A 24972-nucleotide genomic window follows, 5' to 3' on the forward strand; every position below is an offset into this window, starting at 1 on the left:
GTGCATTAGAATGAAATTCAAAACAGTGTGGCTGTGGCCATTGATTGACACATTAAATTCATCCATTGACTGGGACAATTTACGTGAACGTTTGTCTGTAACGACCACTGTTCACGACGTACCTACGATAGACGTTTAAACTGTGGGGTCACCAAAGGTTTCTTAACGCCTTTAATTATAAAATAATTCAAAAAATTAATCAGGAATAACCTTTATCATGTTTATGTTTTGATTTATATAATTGATATAAATCAAAACATCGTGTTATTTCTGATTAGTTTTTAGAAATTACTTTATTAAGGTGTTGAGAACCTTTGGTGACCCCATAGTTTAGGTGTCTTTAAAAAGTACATAGTGAGCAGTAGTTGTTACATACAAACGTTCACTAAATTGTCCCAGTCAATGGATGAATTTAATGTGTCAATCAATGGCCACAGCCACACTGTTTTGAATTTCATTCTATATATGTCAGGAGAGTGATGCTTTTTAAGGCATTTTCTGTCAATTCATAATTTCACAGAGACAAGTTCCACAAGTTTCTTTGTGTTAGAAATGTTTAAACTAAGTTATATTCCTATGATTTACCTCTTAAATGTGTTATTTATCATGATTGTTTTGGCACAATAAGTTTTAATTAGTCATTTTTCTATTTTTTGTGCACAGTAATGCAAATTTATCAAAAGGAAATAAGTGTCTACAACTATAATATCATATAGGAAAGTGAGATAATGTGTTTTGTACAAAATAGATCAATTATTTTGATTTAAAATGGTATATTTTAAAGAAGTTTCACGGATTAATCATTCAAATGTTATTAGTCACACTCCTGACATGAATTTAGCATTTTAAGAAAAATATGAAAATTAGCTATATTTTTAGGAAGATAATTGAACGACAGATAGTAAAATGAAGAAACTTTTGATAAAATTTCCATTCCTTAAAACATCCACTAGACTTGCTGAAATAAGCCAGGCAAAATTCTCTAGAAGAAATTAATCAAAGAAAGAGACTTCAAAAGAGAGAACCCGCAAATACTGGCAGAATCTGAAATTGAAAAATGATCAGAGGAAGTTAGACAATCTTAAACAAAATTAAAAACTACAAAACCAAGGTAACAAAAAAAAGCTTAAAGAAAGAAGAACTTTGAATTCCAAATTTGGTAAACAATATAAAGAAAAACAAAGGCAGTGGCAGAGAAACAGTAGAAAAAGAAATAACAAGAATGTGTCCCCAGTACACGAATGCCTATCATAGGGAACATGTATACTAAGTTTGAAGTCGATTGGACTTCAACTTCATCAAAAACTACCTTGACCAAAAACTTTAACCTGAAGCGGGACAGACAGACGAACGAACAGATGGACGAAAAACGGACGGACGGACAGATGCACAGACAAGAAAACATAATGCCCCTCTACTATCGTAGGTGGGGCATAAAAATTTAAAAAAAGTTGGGTTGAATTGGGACTTAGAATGGAACAAAAACAGCTGATTCAAATGAAAACAGACCTGTGACCATGCCAGATTCTGGATCTACAGTGAGAAAACAAACGTGTACAATGCACTAGAAAACAACTGCCAGAAAGCCTAGTGGATGTTTTAAGGAATGGAAGTTTAATTAGTTTTATCATAAGTTTCTTCATTTTTCTAGCTGTCTTTCAATTATCTGTCCTAAAAATATAGCTAATTTTCATATTTTTCTTAAAATGTTAAATTCATGTCAGGAGTGTGACTAATAACATTTGAATGATTAATCCTTGAAACTTCTTTAAATATACCATTTTAAATCAAAATAATTGATCTATTTGTACAAAACACATTTCCTCACTTTCCTATATGATATTATAGTTGAAGACACTTATTTCCTTTCATAAATTTGCATCATTGTGCACAAAAAATAGAAAAATGACTAATTAAAACTTATTGTGCCAAAACAATCATGATAAATAACACATTTAAGAGGTAAATGATAGGAATGTAACTTGGTTTTAACATTTCTAACACAAAGAAACTTGTGGAACTTTTTCATGTGAAATTATGAATTGACAGAAAATGCCTTAAAAAAAGCGTCACACTCCTGACATATATAATGCACTCCCACATCTATGATATAAACATATCACAGTTGTAATAAATTTTTTTCTCTTTGGAATAACCACTTCTGAAAAATAAAGAAGAAGAAAACATTTAAGTCCTATGTATTCTTTGGTAGATGTTTAATCAAAGATCAGATTGCTCTGAGGGATACGATTGCCATTGTTTTCATTGACACATGTATACATGTAGCTGGATAATATTATTTTCACAACTTATTCAACTGCACATGTAAAATGTAATTTACGTAATCTGAATAGTTACAAAATAGCCAATCCCGGTTAAAAGTGTATGAACAATGTACTTAGGCCTATTGTGTTTAATTTTTGTACTATCAATTCCAAGTTTACTTTCCACAGCAGTCACTGAGACTCAGAGTGAGAGAAGTATTTCACTTCGTATCTTATCACCTATTTTCCTACGTTAATTCTAGGAAGAACCCCATTCCTAACTCTTTAAATATTTAATTTCCTTTGGGTCAGTGATCATGACTCCTTTCTGTACACATTCCTCGGTTTAAATTGAGATCATTTTTAATATAATACGACGTTTATCGACAGAACGAGTTAATTTTTCTCAACATTTGTTTTGATTCAGAATTCACGGAAGCGACTTCCAGAAGGGAGACAACTTGAAACAATAATATGGAAGACTCCATTTCGCCTGAAGGGGTGCTGAAAGTAAACCTTTACGATGTGGACTACATTTATTTTAATTTAGATGATGCATATGATTTAAAAATATGCAACAACAATAACCCTCAATAGCAGACATACATAGAAAGGATCCCATGAGTTATAAATTAATCAATTGAGTGGTGAATCCAGAGCAACCATTTAACCTATAGGTACCTCTTGATTGAAGTCAAAAAAACTATACGCATGTGCATAATTACATGAATTACCTAAACAAACCCTGTAGTAAGAACGTATATTAAACCTAAATGGTTCTCAAATTTTTTTTATGGAAGTACAATATAAAATATCAGTTTAATAATGGTGACATATAAGTAAAACTCCACATTTAAGTTCTTATATAACAGAAATAGATTTATCGGAATTCAGAGAACTCTCACATTTTATCCACAACTGGGGAATTCCCTCTGACATGTTTTTAAATTTATAAAAATACTAAATATTAATACTGCTTAATTCTGATTTTCCGTGTTGTGAAAAACACGCATATAGGTCAAGGGAAATATCAAACATGAAGATTATGAAAAGAACATTATAGGAAAGTTGTTTAAGTTCAATCCCTTTGTTTGTTTTTACCTTTTAAACCAAGACAATCATAAGAATCTGAGATGGTCCTAAATGTTTAGAATAAAAAGGTTGTGGTGAGGGCATTGTCCTGAGCCACTGGTATAAGTCTGCAGATTGCTTGAAAGCAAGCTTATCCCAAAAAACAGTTGTCACACTCCTGACATTTTTGGGAGCCTCTTTTTGGTGTCCATTAAAGCAATAAAATATGTAATTTAGAGCACCAATATACCCTTTATTATAGAGCTAATGTACCAATACAAACTTATTTCACATACTGACATTATCAGACTTAAAAACATAGTTACAAGGAAGCTTTGATTTTAAAAGTGCCATTTTTTTTTAAAGACTTTTTTTTTGTACATACCTTCACAATAAAGGTCAGTGTTTACTTATTTTAAAATTTTATTGGATAAAATTACAAAAATATTAAAGTCTAATGATGTAGCAATTACTGTTTACAGTTTATCTCTATCTATAATAATATTCAAGATAATAACCAAAAACAGTAAAATTTCCTTAAAATTACCAATTCAGGGGCAGCAACCCAACAACCTGTTGTCCGATTCATCTGAAAATTAGAGGGCAGATAGATCTTCACCTGATAAACAATTTTACCCCCCATGTCAGATTTGCTCTAAATGCTTTGGTTTTTGAGTTATAAGCCAAAAAATGCATTTTACCCCTATGTTCTATTTTTAGCCATTGCGACCATCTTGGATGGTTGTCCGGGTCATCGAACACATTTTTGAAACTAGATACCCAATGATGATTATGGCCAAGTTTGGTTCAATTTGGCCCAGTAGTTTCAGAGGAGAAGATTTTTGTAAAAGTTAACAACGCCGGACGCAAAATGATGAGAAAAGCTCACTTGGCCCTTCGGGTCAGGTGAGCCAATAAACAGCTGCGCCATGAGCGCATGATACGCCCGACGTCTTGTGTGGAAGTTTTATGCAATAATCATAAATAGTTTCTGAGAAAGTTTTAAGCAATTACCATTTATTGCTTTTGAGACACGGCGGGACATGTGAAACCCCCCCACCCTGTTTTTTTTTTACAAATATCACTAAAATAAAATTTTGAATCAAACCAAAAAGTAAACAGATCTTTAGATTAATATAACAAAGAAGTGTGTACAGTTTCAAGCAATAATCATAAATTGTTTTTGAGATACGGCGCGACATGTAAAAAAAAAACGTCCCCTTTTTTACAAACTACTCAATAACTCAAAAATAAATTTTTGACATCACCAAAAAGTATACAGATCTTAAGTTTTAATATAACATAGAATCGTGTAAAGTTTAAAGCAATAATCATAAATCGTTTTTGAAATACGTCACCACATGTAAAAAAAACCTCCCCCTTTTTTACAAAATACTCAATTACTTAAAAATGAAATTTTGAATCATCACCAAAAAGTATACAGATCTTTAGATTAATATAACAAAGAAGTGTGTAAAGTTTTAAGCAATAATCATAAATCGTTTTTGAGATACGGCACAACATGTAAAAAAACCCTCCCTCTTTTTTACAAAATACTCAATGACTCAAAAATGAAATTTTGAATCATCACCAAAAAGTATACAGATATTAAGATTAATATAACTAAGAAGTGTGTAAAGTTTTAAGCAATAATCAAGAATCGTTTTTGAGATACTGTGCGACATGTGAAAAAAAACACTCCCCTGTTTTAGTTACAAAGTGCCGCAACTCAAAAAGTTTAAATCTTATTTTCACCAAAAAGTATACAGATCATTTGACCATCATAAAAAACAACTATATAAAGTTTCATGAAATTTAGATAAGTCGTTCACAAGTTACGGTGCGACATGTTGACGCCGGACAGACAGACGGACAGACAGACGGACAGACAGACAGACAGATGGACGGACAGACAGACAGATGAACAGACGGACGGACTGACGGACACTGGACATTTGTATACCATAATACGTCCCGTCAAAATTTTGACGGGCATAGAATTTTCAAGGGCATATAAAAACAGCAAAATTTCCTTAAAATTACCAATTAAGGGGCATCAACCCAACAACAAGATGTCTGATTCATCTGAAAATTTTAGGGCAGATAGATCTTATCCTGATAAACAATTTTACCCAATGTCAGATTTGCTCTAAATGCTTTGGTTGAGTTATAAGCGATGTAATCCTTGATTTTAATGACAAATTTCTACTAGTCAGCTACCACCAGCTGACAAAATCTACTGCTCTGACGCAAATTTTACTGGTCCTGGAGAACCAGACCAGCTTTAATTTCGGCCCCTGTGTACCAGTATAGGGTAGAAAATTCAAACTTTGTACAGATTCAAAATCACCTATATCAGCATGCAATTTACTTCCAACAAATATTTGACAATTCAAAAGTTATTTCACTATTTTCAAAGACACTATTTGAACAATTTATTGTCACTTCTGTTTTTTTAGATGTATAAAGGAAAAAGCCCAGCTGGAGAGGAAATAAATGTTGGGTTGATTTTTTAGGCATATGGCATCCTAATGATGCAGGCTAGACAAAAGTTCTCCATTTTGGAATCTCATTTGTACTAAAAACTTACATGTCCAAGTTGTCGTTTAATATTTTGGTATCTCTCTTGTAACTGCTCAGCCATTAATTTAAACTGGTCCCTTTCACTTCTGCAATGGTCCAACTCTTTACTTATAATCATAAGTGCTTGGCATTTGCTTTCAAGTTTCCTCTTACAAACTTGATTCTACAAGAAATAGAAAACATTAAATACAACAATTGTCCTTAAAAAAGGTAGTTACTAGCCAACTACATATGACTATATAAAGGGAAACTTTACGTACATTTGGCAACATAAAGAAGGAAGTTTTTTGATGGTTTGAAAACATAAAGAGAAAACTCCATTAATAAAGGTTAAACAATTTGTATACAAAATTCATCTAAAAATACTATAATGAATAAATAATAAACATTCAAACTATCTGTCAATACTTCATGGTATTAAGAAATATAGGTCAGTCAGGAGACTACTACTTGTACAACTTTGTGTTATTAAATTGAAGAAGTGAATAATAACAAACTTTTATAAATAAATTTGTAATATTCGATATTACACTTTAAGGTTGGAATAGTCTCCACTTTATTTATTTTTATAGCCTTCCCATTTTTTTCCAAAATCATTTTTTTAGCCGACACAATCTAATTAAATTTAAATCTCATCCACTTGCTCATTTTTTATGCGCACACGACCAACCATAAATAAATTGCTTCACTGAGTGCAGCCTGATACAACTGCAGAGGGTGAACCCTGAACAAGCTGGGTCAAATTTGGAAAATATATTCAAGCTTTGTACTGTCTGAATTTGAATTGTGATCAAGTTTTTAACATAGTATAGGTTTCTGACACAAAATAAATGTCTATTGTTCAATACTGTGCATGCGATTAAAGATTCTTCTTGAAATTTTTCAAAAATTTGAAATTTGAAAAATTTTGAAAAAAAAATGAAACTCCTTTAAAAAATTGAAACCCCCTAAACTTTTTGAATCCCCCTTTTAGCAAATTACCCCCACACTCAATCCCAGCCTTTCCTTTGTAGTTATGTGCAATATAGCCTTTTTGTGCTAATGCGGCGTAAAGCAACCAACAATCAATCAATCAATCCTTTGTAGTATGGAACCTTGTAGTACAATTTCAGAGATCCATACTCTTAAACACAAGCTATTGTCTAACCAGGTGCTCCACCTAGCGCAGCTTTATACGACGGCAGAGGTCGAACCCTGGACAGTTGGGCAAGTATGGACAAAGAATTCAAGCTTGATACAGCTCTGAATTTGGATTGTGAACAATTTTTTTTTGCACAATGTTGTGCAATTAAAGATTTCTTCTTCAAACTTTTCAAATATTGGGGGGAAAAAAATTGAAAACTACCCCCCCTCTTTTTTTTGGCAATTAGTCCAAAACCTGACATTACTTTATACATTATTTACAAGTAGTGTAAGGGAGGTAAAAACGAACATACCCAACATTATATGTTAAATGTTTTAGAATTACCTCCCTTACACTGCTTTAAAATTGTCTTAATTGTCCATTGACCAGAACAATTTGAGCCATAACCCCCAAAGTCAGTACTAACTATCCCTTCATGGTATGGAAACTGGTGGTATAATTTCAGAGAGATTCATACACTTAAACACAAGTTATTGTTAGAAAACTACAAAAATGCTTATTTTGAGCCCCTTTTTTGGCCCCTAATTCCAGAACTGTTGGGACCATTACCCCCAAAATCAATATTAACTGTCCCTTCATGGTATTAAAACTTGTGGTATAATTTCAGGGAGATTCATAAACTAAACTCAAGTTATTGTTTGAAAACTACAAAAATGCTTATTTTGGGGCCCCTAATTCCTACTATTGGGACCATAAATCCCAAAATCAATACTATCCTTCCTTTCATGGTATGGAAACTTGTGGTATAATTTCAGAGAGATTCATACACTTCAACACAAGTTATTGTTTGAAAATTACAAAAATGTTTATTTGGGCCCCCTTTTTGGCCAGGGTTGGCAAAAACCCAGGTTTTATGAGTATTGCCCAGCCCAGTGGGAAACCCGGGTTTTACTGGGTTTTAGTGGGTAATACTGGGCAATAATGGGTAATATAAAATACTGGTCTAAATTTTATAGAGGATTCAGTGATCAAACACAAATGTAATATATTTGAGATATATACATGTATATAACTTGTTTTATTTGTCTAGATTGGTCAAACTGTAAATATAAAGCAAAAAAAAATTTTGTTTTCAAATAAGTATAACTCTTACTAAGAAGTAAGAAAAAAATACATTTAAATAATGTATATGTACTGTCACTAATTAATAAGTAATTATTTAGATTAGAACACAGATTTGTTTATGTAACAATAATCAGCCCTTTCAATTCTATAAATGTTAATGGCATGACCCCCTTAGGGTGTTTATTTAGCAATATGAATGTACAACAATTAAAATAACAATTCACTTAAAAAATGCATTTTTATCAAAGTTTGGGTTATTGAAACAATGCTTGGAATTATTGATAAACAAGGTATCCTTAAATGTGCAAATCTTGTATTCTGCTTACATATAGAATAAACATGATAAATGAAGAACAGAATGAAATTGAATTTTTCATTCTACTAGAAATGACTCAATGGTTATCTGTATAAAAAGTATATATTTAGCTGTGATACTATAAAATAACACCAAGTCTTAACTATTATGTGTTAAAATAAGCTTAAAAAATCATATTGCCCAGTAATGGCCAGTATTACCCATTTCTGGGAGTATTGCCCAGCCCGGGAAAACCCGGACCCGGGAATTCCCTGGCGGGTAATACTTTGCCAACCCTGTTTTTGGCCCCTTATTCCAAAACTATTGGGACCATAACCCCCAAAATCAATCCCAACCTTGCTATAGTAGTAATAAAGTAGTAGTAAAATTTTATAAAGATCCATTCACTAAAATTAAAGTTGTTGTCCAGAAACTAGATGTGTCTTTGGACCACGACACAGACGATGAGATTATACAACGCATTATACAACGCAAATTTTTTTTTGGCGGTTGTATAAAACTAGAAAAATGCTTGTTTTTGGCCCCTAATTCCTGCATGAATTGGGCAATTACCCCAAAACTCAATCCCATCCTACCTTTTGTGATATGGAACCTTGTGGTACAATGTCAGAGATCCATACACTTACACACAAGTTATTGGCTAGAAACTACAAAAATGCTTGTTTTTGGTCCCTTTTTGGCCCTTAATTCCTAAATTGATGGCACCATAATTGCTGAAATCAAGTAATTGTCCTGAAAGTAGAAAAATACTTGTTTTGTGCCCCTTTTTGACCCCTAATTCCTGCATGAATTGAGCAATTACCCCCACACTCAATCCCAGCTGTCCTTTTGTGATATGGAACCTTGTGTTACAATGTCAGATGAATCCATACATTTAAACACACGTTATTGGCAAGAAACTACAAAAAAGCTTTTTGGCCCTTAATTCCTAAATTGATAGCACCATAACTGCCGAAATCAAGTTATTATCCTAAAAGCAGAAAAATGCGTTTTGGGCCCCTTTTGGGCCCCTAATTCCTAAACGGCTGGAACCATCATCCCCAAAATCAATCCCAACCTTCCCTTTGTGGTATTGAACCTTCTTATCAAATTTTATAGAGATCCATTCACTTAAACTAAAGTCATTGTCTGGAAACCAAATGTGTGTTCTGACGACGACATCATACCATTATACGATCCCAAAGTTTTTTTGGGGGTCGTATAAAAATGAGTAAGTGCCAAAATTTAATTTTAATTTATAGATTGAATATCTACAACTTTTATCACAATACTTTAGAATAAAATTGATTACCAAAAAAAACACACAATATTATAACTAAATATTAAACTGAGTTTAAATGGTAGAACATTGTAGTAAGCATTATATATATATATACTTTTCATTTCATTATTGCTGACACCAGAAACAGCATACCTATGTCTCACTTTTTGACTCTGTCAAGCTAGACAAAAACTGTGTAACTACAATGTAGGAAACATAAAATCTAAAATCACAAGACATGTAAGAATCGAAAGGGAGCTCATGTCAATAGATATAAACAATTCACCACAATTTCTTGCAAGTTGGTGAAATACAAAAAAGAAGATGTGGTATGATTGCCAATGAGACAACTGTCCACAAGAGACCAAAATGACACAGACATTAACAACTATAGGTCACTGTATGGCCTTCAACAATGAACAAAGCCGATACTGCATAGTAAGCTATAAAAGGCCCTGATATGACAATGTTAAACAATTCAAACGAGAAAATTTACGGACTAATATATATATATAACTAGAGGCTCTCAAGAGCCTGTGTCACTCACCTTGGTCTATGTACATATTAAACAATGGACACAGATAAATTCATGTCGTATAAAAACAGCTTAATTTCTTTAAAAATTAACTATTGGGGGCAGCAACCCAAAAACCAGTTGTCCAATTCATCTGAAAATTTCAGGGCAGATAGATATTTACTAGATAAACAAGTTAACCCCTTGTAAGATTTGCTTTAAATGCTTTGGTTTCAGAGTTATAAGCCAAATTCTACATTGTACCCCTATGTTCTACTTTTAGCCATGGTGGCCTTCTTGATTGGTTGGCCTGGTCACCGCACCCATTTTTAAACTAGATACCCTAATAATGATTGTGGCTATGTTTGGTTAAATTTGGTCCAGTAGTTTCAGAGGAGAAGATTTTTGTAAAAGATTACAAAAATTTACGAAATATTTGTAAAAAATTACTATTAAGGGCAGTAACTCCTTAAAGGGTCAACTGACCATTTTGATCATGTTGACTTATTTGTATATCTTACTTTGTTGAACATTATTGCTGTTTACAGTTTATCTCTATCTATAATAATTTTTAAGATAATAACTGACAACGGACAAAACTTCCTTAAAACTACCAAATCTCTGTGTATTATATTGTTGAAACTGCTGGACTGGCATGATACATATATATACACATTGATAAATGAAAATGTATTAAATTTTAAACATGCAAAGAATATATTTATTGGCAAAATGAAGCAATTTAAGTACCAAGTCACATTTTTTTTCATATAAACAATTAAAATGAATTATTTGATAATTTGACATTTATTGAATACATTTTAATTACAAAGTTGCTTCATATATTAAATTTCAAGGCAGCAACTCAACAACCCATTGTCTGATTCATCTGAAAATCAGGGCAGATAGATCTTGACTTAATAAACAATTTTACCCCATGTCAGATTTGCTCTAAATGCTTTGGTTTCAGAGTTATAAGCCAAAATATACATTTTACCCCTATGTTCTATTTTTAGCCATGGCGGCCATCTTGGTTGGTTTGGCAGGTCACCGGACACTATTTTTAAACTTGATACCCCAATAATGATTGTGGTCAAGTTTGCTTAAATTTGGCCCAGTAGTTTCAGAGGAGAAGATTTTTGAAAAAGTTTACGGACGACAGACAACGGATGCAGGACGCCGGCCGCCAAGTGATGAGAAAAGCTCACTTGACCTTTCAGGTCAGGTGAGCTAAAATTCAGTTGAAAAAGGCTTAACTCATCAGATGGACAAAAATACAAGTGGACGTGGCCGGGTACTTGTACATCCCGACAACAAAAAGACACTAGAGACAGATCTGAGAGTACTCACAGTTATCTGACAGCTAGTTCAAAGCCAATAACAACTAATAAAAAAAATCATGCATCTAAGACTAAACTATCAATCCGTACACATCCAACATCCAATGGATTTAGTGTAAAGACGTCATAAACAGCTAGAGAAAAACATGACCTTGTGCAATGTCAAGTTACAGGTATCGACAGATTGTAGATCCATGATATGTGTACATGTATATAACATACTAGTAATATTTAGTTTGCTTTAATTTACTGATAACAAAATCAATATTTATACAAAACAAGAGGCTCTCAAGAGCCTGAATCGCTCACCTTAAATTGTTTGCTTAAATCTTTCACCAATGATTATTTTGGCTTTTCAATTGATATAAATGTTCTTTTAATCTGTCATATCTTCTTCTAAAGCGAAAAAAAATGCATTTTCGGCTATATTCTATGTTAGCCATAGGGGCCATGTTTCTTGACATACAATGTACAAGGAAATAAAATAAAAAAATTATACTAGATACTCTGAAATTCATTCAGCCTAAGTTTAACTGAAATTGATACAGCAGTTTCAAAGAAGAAGATTTTTTAAAGTAAGCCAACAAAAAAAAAAATTATGAAAAATGTCTTCATGTCTTTGAAGGGGTACCGGACAATTGACAATTTTGGTCATTTGACTTATTCTAGATCTTACTTTGCTGAACATTTTTGCTGTTTACAGTTTATCTTTATCTATAATAATATTCAAGATAATGACCAAAAACTGCAAAATTTCCTTAAAATTACCAATTAAGAGGCAGCAACCAAACAATGGGTTTTTCCATTCATCTGAACATTTCAGAGCTGATAGATCTTGACCTAATGAACATTTTTATCCCATGTCAGATTTTCTCTAAATGCTTTAGCTTTTGAGATATAAGCCAAAATCTGCATTTTACCCCTATGTTCTATTTTTAGCCATGGCGGCCATGTTTTTTGACGAAATGGAAAATAAAACACAAACTTTATTCTAGATACCCTAAGGATCATTCAGCTTAAGTTTGGTTGGAATTGGTTCAGTAGTTTCAGAGGAGAAGATCTTTGAAATAGTTTACGACGGACGTTGACGACGGACGCCAAGTGATGGCAAAAGCTCACATTTCCTTTTAGGAAAGGTGAGCTAAAAATAGATATATACTAAACACAATATGGATCCTTTAGCCTTAGTTTGGTTTATAAGTTTCAGAGGACAATATTTTAAAAGTTAAACAACATGATGAACTATTGTGTAAAGTTGAGTTAAAAGGCCAATATTCTAAGGGGTCAAAAGCCAAATTGGTTATTATGCTTTGCTAATTGTTGAAGGCTGTACAGTAACCTATAGTTGTTAATTTCTGTGTCAGCTGATGGATCTTGACATAATAAACATTTTCACACCTGTCAAATTTGCTATAAAAGCTTTAGTTTTTGAGATATAAGCCCAAAACTGCATTTTACCCCTATGCTCTATTTTTAGCTATGGCAACCATATTTTTTGACAAAACAGAAAATAAAACACAAACTTTATTCAGCTTAAGTTTGGTGGAAATTGGTTTAGTAGTTTCAGAGGAGAAGATTTTTTAAAGTTAGCAAATATGATGAACAAATTGTGTAAAATTGTCATTAAAGGACAATAACTCCTTAAGGGGTCAATTGACAATTTTGGTCATACGAACTTATTTGTAGATCCTACTTTGTTGAACATTTTTGCTGTTTACAGTTTATCTTTATCTATAATAATATTCAAGATAATGACCAACCAGATGCTTCACAGGGTGCAGCTATATACGACCGCAGAGGTTGAACCCTGAACAGTTGGGGCAAGTATGGACACAACATTTAAGCTGGATTCAGCTCTAAATTTGGATTGTGATTAAATAGTTGACACAGCATAGGTTTCTGACACAGAATGAATGTGGTCTAATGAACTTAAAATATTTTTTTGCCTTTGAGCAATTCACTATGCTGTTGAATATTAATCCTCTCAAAAAAATGTTTGAAGAAATTTTCTTTTTATTTATGAAATCTGAAATGAGAAAAATTTAACCCCCCCCCCCCCTTATTTTTCACATCCCCCTTTCCCTTTTTCCAAAACTGATCTCGATTCAAATTCCTAATGGAGTTTGCAACAATAACTACTCATTTAAATACATCATAAAATATTAAATGATTAAAATGTAAAATAAAGTGCTTGTTATCACTGAATGGTAAAGATTGTTTTAATTTATCAGTTGGTAGTAAAAGTGAATATACATTGTATATTGTATAAAACAATGATTTAAGTTGATTCAACTACTATTCTGGACAAAGAAAGATAACTCCAATTGAAATATCAATTATATATATTGTATAAAACAATGATTTAAGTTGATTCAACTACTATTCTGGACAAAGAAAGATAACTCCAATTGAAATTGCAATTAGATATTTCTTGCTATTGCGCAATACTGTGCAATTGAAAATATTTGCTATTGCACAATACTGTGCAATTGAAGATTTCTTGCTATTGCCCAATACTGTGCAATTGAAAATTGCTAACTATTGCACAATACTGTGCAATTGAAGATTTCTTGCTATTGCTGAATACTGTGCAATTGAAAATTTCTTGCTATTGCACAATACTTAATATAATAATTTTGGATCCTGATTTGAACCAACTTGAAAACTGGGCCCATAATCAAAAATCTAAGTATATCAGGCCTCGACAATAACGCTTGTCCAACAGGGGCGTAGCTACACGGAGGCACGACAGCACGTGCATCCACGTCGTTTTCACGAGAGAGATGAGTTGGTCAATCGGAATCGGAGACTGTTGCTGTCTTTTCCGCCTATCCCGGATATTAGTTTGACAACCTAGTTACAAGTGTTGATGAAGCTTTTCATTCAGAAAAAGATCATGCGTAGCTCCGAAATTGCGTGCACATTGATTCGGCATGCAAAAAAAGAAATGGCAAAATAAAAATTTATTAATTGAATGTTAAAGGAAACACCTATGTTGTCACTTTTTTTAATTGATGAAATATCATTAAATAACGACATCTGGTTTCAAAATAAATTATTTTTTGGAGATTATGACAAAATCGGAAGCCGTTTACTTGTATCTTTTACAAGATTTTTACTTTTGAATTTGTAATACTCAGTCTAAGATATGTAGTTTTGGAGCACATTTTACAGTGTTACTGTACAGTTCATCAGTTTGGAATGAGATGTACCAATCGGCATTAGAATTATCAGATCCCTTCGATATCGTTGAAAATATGCCGAGGCGATGTGGTTGACAGACTACCGGAGCCAATCACCCTGCAACCACGCCAAAACAGTATTGGAAAGTCTCATTATTTTTTGCGTTCATAGACCATATGATAAGGCAACTGGAGAGTGGAGTTGCGTCAAGTATCAGAAAATCGCTTCTTTGTGCTGTATCTGCTTCATCCTGTTGTAGGAAATATAACAAACGAACAAATCTCAATATTGTCTGAAACATACAAAACTGACCTAGCATCTAATTTTGACGAATTTAATTGGGAGGTCGCTCGATGCTGAACACGTACGCTGGTTTATAACATCTCGCGAGTGCTACCATGCCATGATGGCCCTGAGATCTATCAGTCATGATACTCAGTACGTATGTAATTGAAAACAAATGTACGATCAACAATGAACAACGAAAGTTACATAGCATTACTGCATATTCATCGGGATTTCAGTGTGAATGTTGACAAAGTAATAGAGAAGTTTCTTTCTGCCCAGACCCGAAGAGCAGATTTTGGACAATTTTGAGTAAATTCTGTATCACAAATATGTGTTGTTTATCTATTACTATATTCAGAAGATTTATTTATAGTTTTACATTCATAAATTTTTATCTACATATAGCTCCTCTTTTAACCGTCCTATGACCGAAAACCGAAAAAAAAATTCTGCATAATAGGGTCCCAAAATTTTTTCTTAGTAGTTGCTTCCACATCGTTTCTTTATAGCTACGCCCCTGTCCAATTGTCCGGTACCAGAGGGAAAAAAGGTCAGACAAGTAAAAGCTGTATCAAGCTTGTCCGTCGGGACAAGTGCAATTATTCAGCAGAAAATCAATTTAATCCAACTTTGATGAACGTAGTAATTGTAAACAAAAAACAAGAAAACAAATATTAATTTGACATGTTTCTGCGTTTTGTTTATTCAAATTCAAAACCTTTTTCTTCAACATGTTTACTTGCAATCGATAATTTCTGACTGTTTCTTTGTCAGGTACTTTCTAACAGGTAAAATGTATACTATTCTCGGAAACCAGTCTTACTGATCCAAATCAAATGAATGATGATGGCTTGGTAGATAAGGTAACTTTACACTGGATAGGTTTAGCTCCAAGTTTAATAGACAGTTTGCCACCGTAGGAGACATATTTAGTAGACATGATTGATAGACAGTTTGGCAAGGCAGTAGACATTTCGGGACCAAGACAAATCAGTACCTCATTTTGCTACCTTATTCTGTTCCTTATTAAAAATACCATACTAGTAATTTTTTCACAAAAATATTTTTTTTATTTAAATGTACCAATTTTTAATTCACAAAATCATATTTGATCATAAGTAGAAAAAAACAATACTGACAATATGGAGACCTATAGTTGGTGATTTGTGTGTCATTTGGTCTCTTGCAGAGAGTTGTCTTATTGGCAATCATACATGTACCTTATCTTCTTTTTATTGATTGCATTTCAATAAACTTTTTTCAACTTAAAAAAAAAACGGGATACAAATCCAATGAGTGTACAGGTCTACCAGATGGCGCCTCATGTTTAAATCTGATAAGACAGGCATTGATGAAAAACTTGAACCTAAGTCCTGTGACATGACTAGATTCTGTTGAACTTGACTCATATTTTTGGAAAGTATTTCAAATCAAAAGAAATACATCAAATCCTGTTTATTGTTTAAATTTGTTTTGTTCCTTTAATCAACTAAAAATGTAAATTTACTTAAATAAGGTTATTTTTTAGGAATTTTTTGGACAAGTAACAACTTCATTCGGACAAGTTAATTTTGATATGTACTTGTCCAGGACAAGTTGAAAAAAAAGTTATTGTAGAGGCCTGTATATGTTTAGATTCAGCATATCAAAAAAGCCCAAGAATTCAATTTTTGTTAAAATCAAATTTAGTTTAATTTTGGACCCTTTGGACTTTATTAAGAATTAAGAATCTACATACACAGTTAGATTTGGCATATATCAAAGAACCCCAATTATTCAATTTTTGATGAAATCAAACAAAGTTTAATTTTGGACCCCGATTTGGACCAACTTGAAAACTGGGCCAATAAGTACCGATTATCAGGTTGTCTGCATGTTGATATCGTAAAATATCAGCTGCGAGACATAATATGAAGCTTTTTGTCGAGTAAGCGCAGCGAACGAGATCAAAAAGTCTTCATATTATGTCGAGCAGCTAATATTTTACAATATTAATATGCCGATAACCTGATAATCGATTTATCAGGCTGTATTTGCGTCTTTTGGAAGTATTATCTTAGTTTCACCAGCAACCAGAAGTTGACTTGATAAGTTCGGGTCAAACTTATCAACGTCGGTTCAAACATTATGACGTCGCTGATATGTCCGGGTCAAAGTTATTAAGGCCAGGGCAACGTATTTGACGTCACAAAGCCGTGATATGGAGTTTTATTAAGAGCTGAGCAGATTGATATAGACAGTTGGACGACCGATAATAAAAAATCTAAGTACATTTTTAGATTCAGCATATCAAAGAATCCCAAGGATTCAATTTTTGTTAAAATCAAACTAAGTTTTCACTAAAAACAATGAAAAAGGTGCAATTTGGGTACTCGTTGCAAGTTGGGTACCTTTACGTTATGTAAAACAGTAGGATAACTCGTATAATTTCATAGACGTTGCCAGAATCCGATCATTATAAAGATTTATTTTTCTCCTGGAGATATAACCTTTTATTTTGATCCACATGCCATGGATTTCTCATTGATAAAATAACATTTCTGTGGTGCTTTGACTATAACGGTTTAATCAAACAATCATTTAAAAGTTGTTGTTGGTCCTTAGTTAAATAGTGCTGATGAAGTTATTTGTCAGTGTCAGATCCAGAGGTTTGAAATGTGGGGGGTCCAGGGGTTGGAACTCCCCCTTTTATTTTGATGATCCGTTGAATGGGACATAAAGTAAATTAATCATATAGTTGGAACCACCACACATCCCCCTTTTTATCCTTGGTTGGGAATCTCTTTTAAAAATGACTTGATCAGCCCCTGTTCTTGTATAAAAGGCATCAACATAAAAAAGATATAAACGGCATGCCTTAAATAATTTAACGCCGTAACGGTCTAATTTTTAACAAAACAAATTTAACATTATAGCTTGCTTAACAGATTGACTAGAGTAGAGGTACCTCTGCACGTAATGCCTCGAATCTAGCTTTCATTCTGTTTAACTGTTCCATTTCTAGAGAAGACATCATCAGTTAATAAGTTTGTTAGTATGTTAAAAATCGGGAAAATCGATTTTGCCGCATATTCATTTCTGTATCTAATAGTTTGTCAGCAATGTGTGTCTAAACTCTATGAGCAAAAGCGCGTTCTTGATTCTGAAAATTATATATAAACAAGTTTTAGCTTTCTAAAAAAGCTATGGACTGCTTCGCTCTACACTAATTTGTGTAATGTGAGTCTGCAGCTGACTAAAGTTCTCGTCAATTTATTTCCCTGAGAAACAATTTCCCCGGGAAACAAAGTAATTTTTAAAACAACCGGTAGCCGATGGAAAACCATACGCACAAAATAGTGCACCGTACTTCTATTTTCGCAGATAATTTATTAATAATGTTTAAATTTTAAGAAAAGGGGTCATATTCATTCTTCATAGATTGATTAATTATTTTCTTAATGATTCTAGTAAATAGTAGGGGAAACATAATAAAAAATGATTGTTTATGTCAAACAAGTTTGCATTTTGTCTGCCCGTTCACTAGTGATCACTAGTTTGTCATTCTTTCCGTCAGGACAATATTCCAAACATTTTATCCTCACGATTGAATATATTTATTAGATATTTGATATATACTATGAACATTGGATAATATTACCAGGGGGGGGGTCATTTTTTTGTGTTTCCAGTGGAAACATTTTTGTGTGTTTCCAGGGACAACATTTTGTTATGTTTCCAGGTTTGTCTAAAAATTTGTTAACTACTTGTCAATTTTCCCCCCTCCTAGTATGGGTTTATCTTAGAAATTTTTCATGTTTCCAAGGAATACATTTCATTCTTTTTTCATGTGTTTGCAGGGAGAACACAATTTTTTTTAGTATTTCCAGAGTTGTCTAGTAATTATTTTATAACTACTTATTAATTTATAATGTTAATTGTCGCCTAGTATTGGTTTCTCTTAGGAAAGTTCTCAAGGGACACATTTAATTTTAATTATTTTTCGTGTTTCCAGGAGGAACATTTTATTTTCTGTTTCCAGGGGAAACATTTTTTGTTGGTGTTTCCAGGGGAAACTTTATTTTGTGTTTCAAGGGGAAACATTTTTTTTTGTGTTTCTATTTTTGTCTAGTAATAATTTTTTAACTACTTATGAAAGATTTCATTTCATGTTTCCAAGGGACACATTCAATTCTTATTATTTTTGGTGCTTCCAGGAGAAGCATTTTTGTTGTGTTTCCAAGGGAAACATTTTATTTTGTTGTTTCCAGGGGAAACTTTTTTTGTGTTTCCAAGGGAAACATTTTATTTCTTTCCAGCGTTGTTTAGTAATTATTGTTTAACTACATGTTAATTTATTATTCTGAGGCCAAGTATTGGTTTCTCTTACAGGGGAAGCATATTTTTTAAAGTTTCAAGCGGAATTTTTAAACTAACAGTACTAAACCAAAGCTGATTTGTGTTTTATCCGTTGATTGGTATGCTTTTTGGATAGCGCTTCGGTTGTCAACAATTATTTGTTTTAATGCTTTCTTGTGTATTTTAGTTATTTCTTAGATTTTTTTTAAAAGTAATATCAACATTATTTTACTACCATTTTTTAAATTAACATGTAGTTAAACAATAATTACTAAACAACGATGGAAACAAATAAAATGTTTCCCTTGGAAACACAAAAAAAAAGTTTCCCCTGGAAACAACAAAATAAAATGTTTCCCTTGGAAACACAAAAAAAAAAGTTTCCCCTGGAAACAACAAAATAAAATGTTTCCCTTGGAAACACAAAAACTAAATGCTTCTCCAAAAATAATTAGAATGTCCCTTGGAAACATGAAATGAAATCTTTTCTAAGTAGTTAAAAAATTATGACTAGACAAAAATGGAAACATTAAAAAAATGTTTCCCCTTGAAACACAAAATAAAGTTTCCCCTGGAAACACCAACAAAAAATGTTTCCCCTGGAAACACAAAAAAAAACTGTTTCCCCTGGGAAAAAAATGTTTCCCCTGGAAACACCCCAAAAAATGTTTCCCCTGGAAACACCCCAAAAAATGTTTCCCCTGGAAACACCCAAAAAAAAAAGGTTTCCCTGGAACACAAACAAAAATGTTTCCCCTGGAAACAAACAAAAAATGTTTCCCCTGGAAAAAAAAATGTTTCGTCTAGAAACACCCCAAAAAAATGTTTCCCCTAGAAACACCCCAAAAATGTTTCCCCATGGAACACAAACAAAAATGTTTCCCCTGGAAACACAAAAAAAATGTTTCGCCTGGAAACACCCAAAAAAATGTTTCCCCTGGAAACACAAAAAAAAATGTTTCCCCTGGAAACACAAAATAAAATTTACCCTGGAAACAGAAACAAAAAATGTTTCCCTTAAAAACACAAAAACGAAATCTTTCAGGAACAGAGAAACCAATACTAGGCGACATCATTATAAATTAACAAATAGTTAAAAAATAATTACTAGACAAATCTGGAAACACAAAAAAAAATCTGTGTTCCCCCTGCAAACACATAAAAAAAAGAATGAAATGTGTTCCTTGGAAACATGAAAATTTTCTAAGATAAACCCATACTTGGAAGGGGGGAAATTGACAAGTAGTTAACAAATTTTTAGACAAACCTGGAAACAAAACAATATGTTTCCCCCTGGAAACATAACAATATGTTTCCTCTGGAAACACAAAAAAAAATGTTTTAACTTGAACAAGGACGTATAAATATACGTCCTTGACTTGAAACACAAAAAAATGACCCCCCCCCCCCCCCCTGATAGCATTATTAAATGTTCATGGTATATACCAAATATCTAATAAATATATTCAAAACATGAGGATAAATTGTTTAAAAAATTGTCCTGACGGACAGAATGTCAAACTAGTGATCACTAGTGAATGGGCGGACATAATGCAAACTTGTTTGACATAAACAATGTTTCCCCTACTATCTACTAGAATCATTAAAAAATAATTAATCAATCTATGATAAGTGAATATGACTCCTTTTCTTTAAATTTAAACATTATTAATTAATTATGTGTGATCTGTGTTACGTAATGTAATCAGTATACAGTGTCTGCTAAACTAGAAGTACGGTGCACTATTTTTTGCGTATGGATTTCCATCGGCTACCGGTGGTTTTAAAAATTATTTTGTTTCCCGGGGAAATTGTTTCTCAGGGAAATAAATAGACGAGAACTTTAGTCAGCTGCCGTGAGTCTCCACTTTGTTAGCTACGTTATTTTAACGTAGTTTCGTATTTAACCGAAGTTTCGTATTTAAGAGTAGCAGACGACATATATATCACCACCAAATCACTGAGACTATTATAACAGTATCGGATATAATTAAAAATAAATTAAAAACAAAATTGAATTAGTGGAAAAAGGAAAATAATTTATTTGTATCTTTGTTAGAACCAGAGACATATATACAAATATGTGTATATATGTGAGGGCCCTCATGGGGTTTTTGATTATGTGATTACTTGGCCGTTTTTTTTAATGATTATTTGATTATTAAGCCAAATATTTCATGATTATTTGATTACCTAGGACTGTATTTTTAGTTTATGATTATTTGATTACTAAAGATAGGCAAATATTTAATGATTATGTGATTATATTGGCAAAAAAATGGTGATTATGTGATTACTAGGACCCCCCATGAGGGGCCTCATATGTCTCTGTTAGAACTATTCATGTCAAGAAATCCTCGCTAAAAATTCCGGTCGACCCCCTCATATCCAGAAATCAACGCCACTTTGCTTATTTGAATATTATACTAAAGAAATCGGATACGGGTCACGGAAATTACATTAAAATGATAGGGAATTTTGAAAAAATGTCTGTTTTAATTTTAATTTAAGTGATAGACAGGTTGCCGGGGCAGAAAATGAATATACACAACAATATACACCATTTAAACGAAACATAATGACTGTTGTTGCAAAAATACAGGTTCCTGAGCTATTTAAAAAGCGAAGCGAGAGGCTTTTAACATTGCAGTGTAAAATACAGGCTAGAAAGGCAATTTGAGATCATTTGACTATTCGTACCCACATGCGGGTACGCGCAGACACTGCCTTACAAAAACAGGTTGCCGGGGTGAAATATGAAACTTGAATTTCCAAAGAATAGGCAAGTCCAAACCTTGTATGTGTAGTCTTTGAACTCTTTGTCACTATTTCAAAAAAAATAAACTCACGAAAGCACGAAAAATTCACTAAATTCGCGTTCATTGTTTTGATTTTGACCGCCTGACAACTTTACGGAAATATCAAAGTGATTGTAAATAAGGACTCTGTGACGGGAAACTTATAATATCCGTGTTTTAAAGATTTTAATGATGTCAAGCCAGTCCAGTTCAAAGTACTATCACGTGGTACAATTCTCATTTACATATTATGAATATTAATCAGCAAAACCACTACTAATTTCTGGCTATGTACGGCAGTCATTAGTAGCTAAAGATTTGATTTCACAGTGGCGTGGCTAGGCTATTTTCAAGTGTACGCCCAAACATCGGCGAGGGGTTTGGGGTCCCCAATCGGGTTCAGGTTAACGCGTCCAGTGGTCCACATCCTGAGGCTAACGAGTTATGGAGAATGAGATACCATTTTTGTCATTAAAAAATCATCAATAGCAACATACTTGAGAGTCTAATTTGTTTATCTCTGGTGTTTGCTTTATTAATTGTGTAGTGATTTGGAATCTAATGGTCATTGGTTTAAGGGGAAATGTCCAAAACCAGTTACTTTAAAATATGTATAAAAGGAGCCTCATTCGGTTAAAACCATAGTTACTTGTCTAAAAAAAATATTCCTATATACAATATATGTGTTATATTAAGGTATATATGATTTTTTTTTAGACAAGTGCTTGTGATCAAAACCCCTTGTTTGTGCAAATTTCGTTATTGGACATGAATTCATTAATTTTAATAGATGTTCAGGTGCATTGTGAACATTCGTAAAGGGTCCTGTGGAACCCTGGTTCTCGCCTGGGATAACTTCCCCGAAAAGAGAATCAATTTATCAGTACATTACAGATATTTTTTTCTTTATCTGGAATATTAACTTCTTCCCAAGTTTCATGACAATGTCTGAAGGTTTTCTGGTTTATCATGTAAAAAATAATAATCCCAGACCGTCTGTTAAGTAAGAAAATTTAAGTCAACTGAAAAATGAAAAAAAGTACTTTCAAAATTTTACTTTAGACATTAATCATGAAAAAGCTTCTGCCAAAGATTCATAAAATTCGATGACAGTTTAAAAAAGTAATTGATGTGTAACAAACTTTAACCCCAGACCCCATCGACTTGTTATTCAAATAGAAATTCCTTCTATCAATAAAATACGGGAAAATAAAAAAAATACATTTCATCATTATGCTCTGGATACTCTTTTGATCACAAAAAGCTTAGAACTGTCTAACTTTTGTAAAATTTCATGAAGGTTTGACAAAATTAATGATATTTAACAAAGATCTTTAACCACCTAAATGGTGACGACGCCAACGAAATCTATGATCGGTTTGTCTCGCATATATATCGCAGGCTCAATAAAAAAAAAAGGCAAACCACATATCGAATCTCAGCAGGCAATGACATGCTTTGAACAAAAGGATAGTAATAAGTAGCATTCACAGAAGATTCAGACTTTGACAGAAAATGAACAAATATATAACACGGTACCATTCGATTGAAAAGTATATGTCACTTGTATTCGCAATTAAAAGCTACTGTCTGATGATTTACAAGGCTGATGTGCGTTTAACCCGGTCTCTAAAAACACCGCAAAGGACCTCCTTTAATTGTGCACAAAGGAGCACTAAGGACCTCAAAGAAGTTTAATAAGAGCACAAAGGACCTTAATTTCCCTTTAAAGCATTAAAATATTATAATTCCTGAAGAAAAATGTAAAAAAAATAAAATAGTTTCAATAAAAATTGCGATTTTTATGATGTACGATTTGGTATAATCACCGGTATCGGTTTGGAACCGACTTTATATCCGGGCTATATGATAGCTCATGTATGTGAATTTTTAAATAGTTTTAATATGATATTAATGATAAAAACGTCATTTATTATTTTTAATATTTTATTGTAATATTTTTTAAGAAAAAAAATATGCATTAAGTTAAATTGGTATTAAAGTTGAAGATATACGAACTGCACAGTCATGTGTTCTGTAATGGGTACGGATATGCATAATATTACGACCCTTTTCTATAAGATTTTACTTAGTAATACATTCATGAATTAGAAAATATTGAGAAAACACAAACATATGATATAAATACAGACTGGGTAATAAACCGAACAAAAATAAAGCAAACATTGTTGGTCAAGATTTCGACTCGAGTATTAATAAGAATTGAAGACTTGATAGCACTTGGGATGAAAAAACGTTATAAATTCTTTACAGTTAATTATTAGCGTTAAAAGACTGTCTTTAAAAACAATTACATTCAGAAAATAATAAAATATGTATTTTTAAATTATAAATATATTTAAAAAAAACAAAAGAAAACTATAGACATATGCACAATAATAATATACCTACGGGTCTCGAGGCCAATACAGCAAACCTTGAATCTATACCAGTGCCAATACATAAACAGCCAGTTAAAAACACTATAAAAACATAGTGTATTTTGAAGTTTATGAAATACGGATTGACAAATTTAAACTAATTACCTACCTTTATAATTATTGCCATAGTATTCCCTTTGTGCCTTTAGAAACGTTTTCGTCATAGCAATACTGACATATTACCATACATAAGAAAGCTAGCTGATGATGAAATATGAAAGCAAAACATCGGTATCCTTACATAATTTTCGTAGTTTTGGTAAAGTCTGTTATCTTAAAATATATTACAACAACAAAATATTAAGAATAATAATTGACGTTTTTATCATTTATATCATATTACAACTATATAAAATTTTACATACA

General features: G+C 32.5%; 1 protein-coding gene across 3 annotated transcripts in view; it reads right to left on the reverse strand.

Annotated features, from left to right (window-relative positions):
* LOC139525466 (coiled-coil domain-containing protein 149-like) overlaps positions 1-18162 on the reverse strand; it is a 193143-nt gene extending 174981 nt beyond the window's left edge. Inside the window, exons 1-2 of one of the 3 annotated variants that reach the window (XM_071320820.1) lie at positions 17977-18162; positions 5926-6081 (exon numbers count right to left, since the gene is read on the reverse strand). In XM_071320820.1, coding sequence (XP_071176921.1) covers positions 5926-6081; positions 17977-18045 — 225 coding nt within the window. In that variant the 5' untranslated portion in view covers positions 18046-18162. Of the gene's footprint in view, positions 1-5925; positions 6082-11568; positions 11591-17976 lie in introns of those variants that run through there. The other 2 variants (XM_071320822.1, XM_071320821.1) reach the window with 2 other exon arrangements.
* Positions 18163-24972: the final 6810 nt, after the last annotated feature.

Source organism: Mytilus edulis, chromosome 5 (genome assembly GCF_963676685.1).
Source record: "Mytilus edulis chromosome 5, xbMytEdul2.2, whole genome shotgun sequence".
NCBI classification, from domain to species: domain Eukaryota; kingdom Metazoa; phylum Mollusca; class Bivalvia; order Mytilida; family Mytilidae; genus Mytilus; species Mytilus edulis.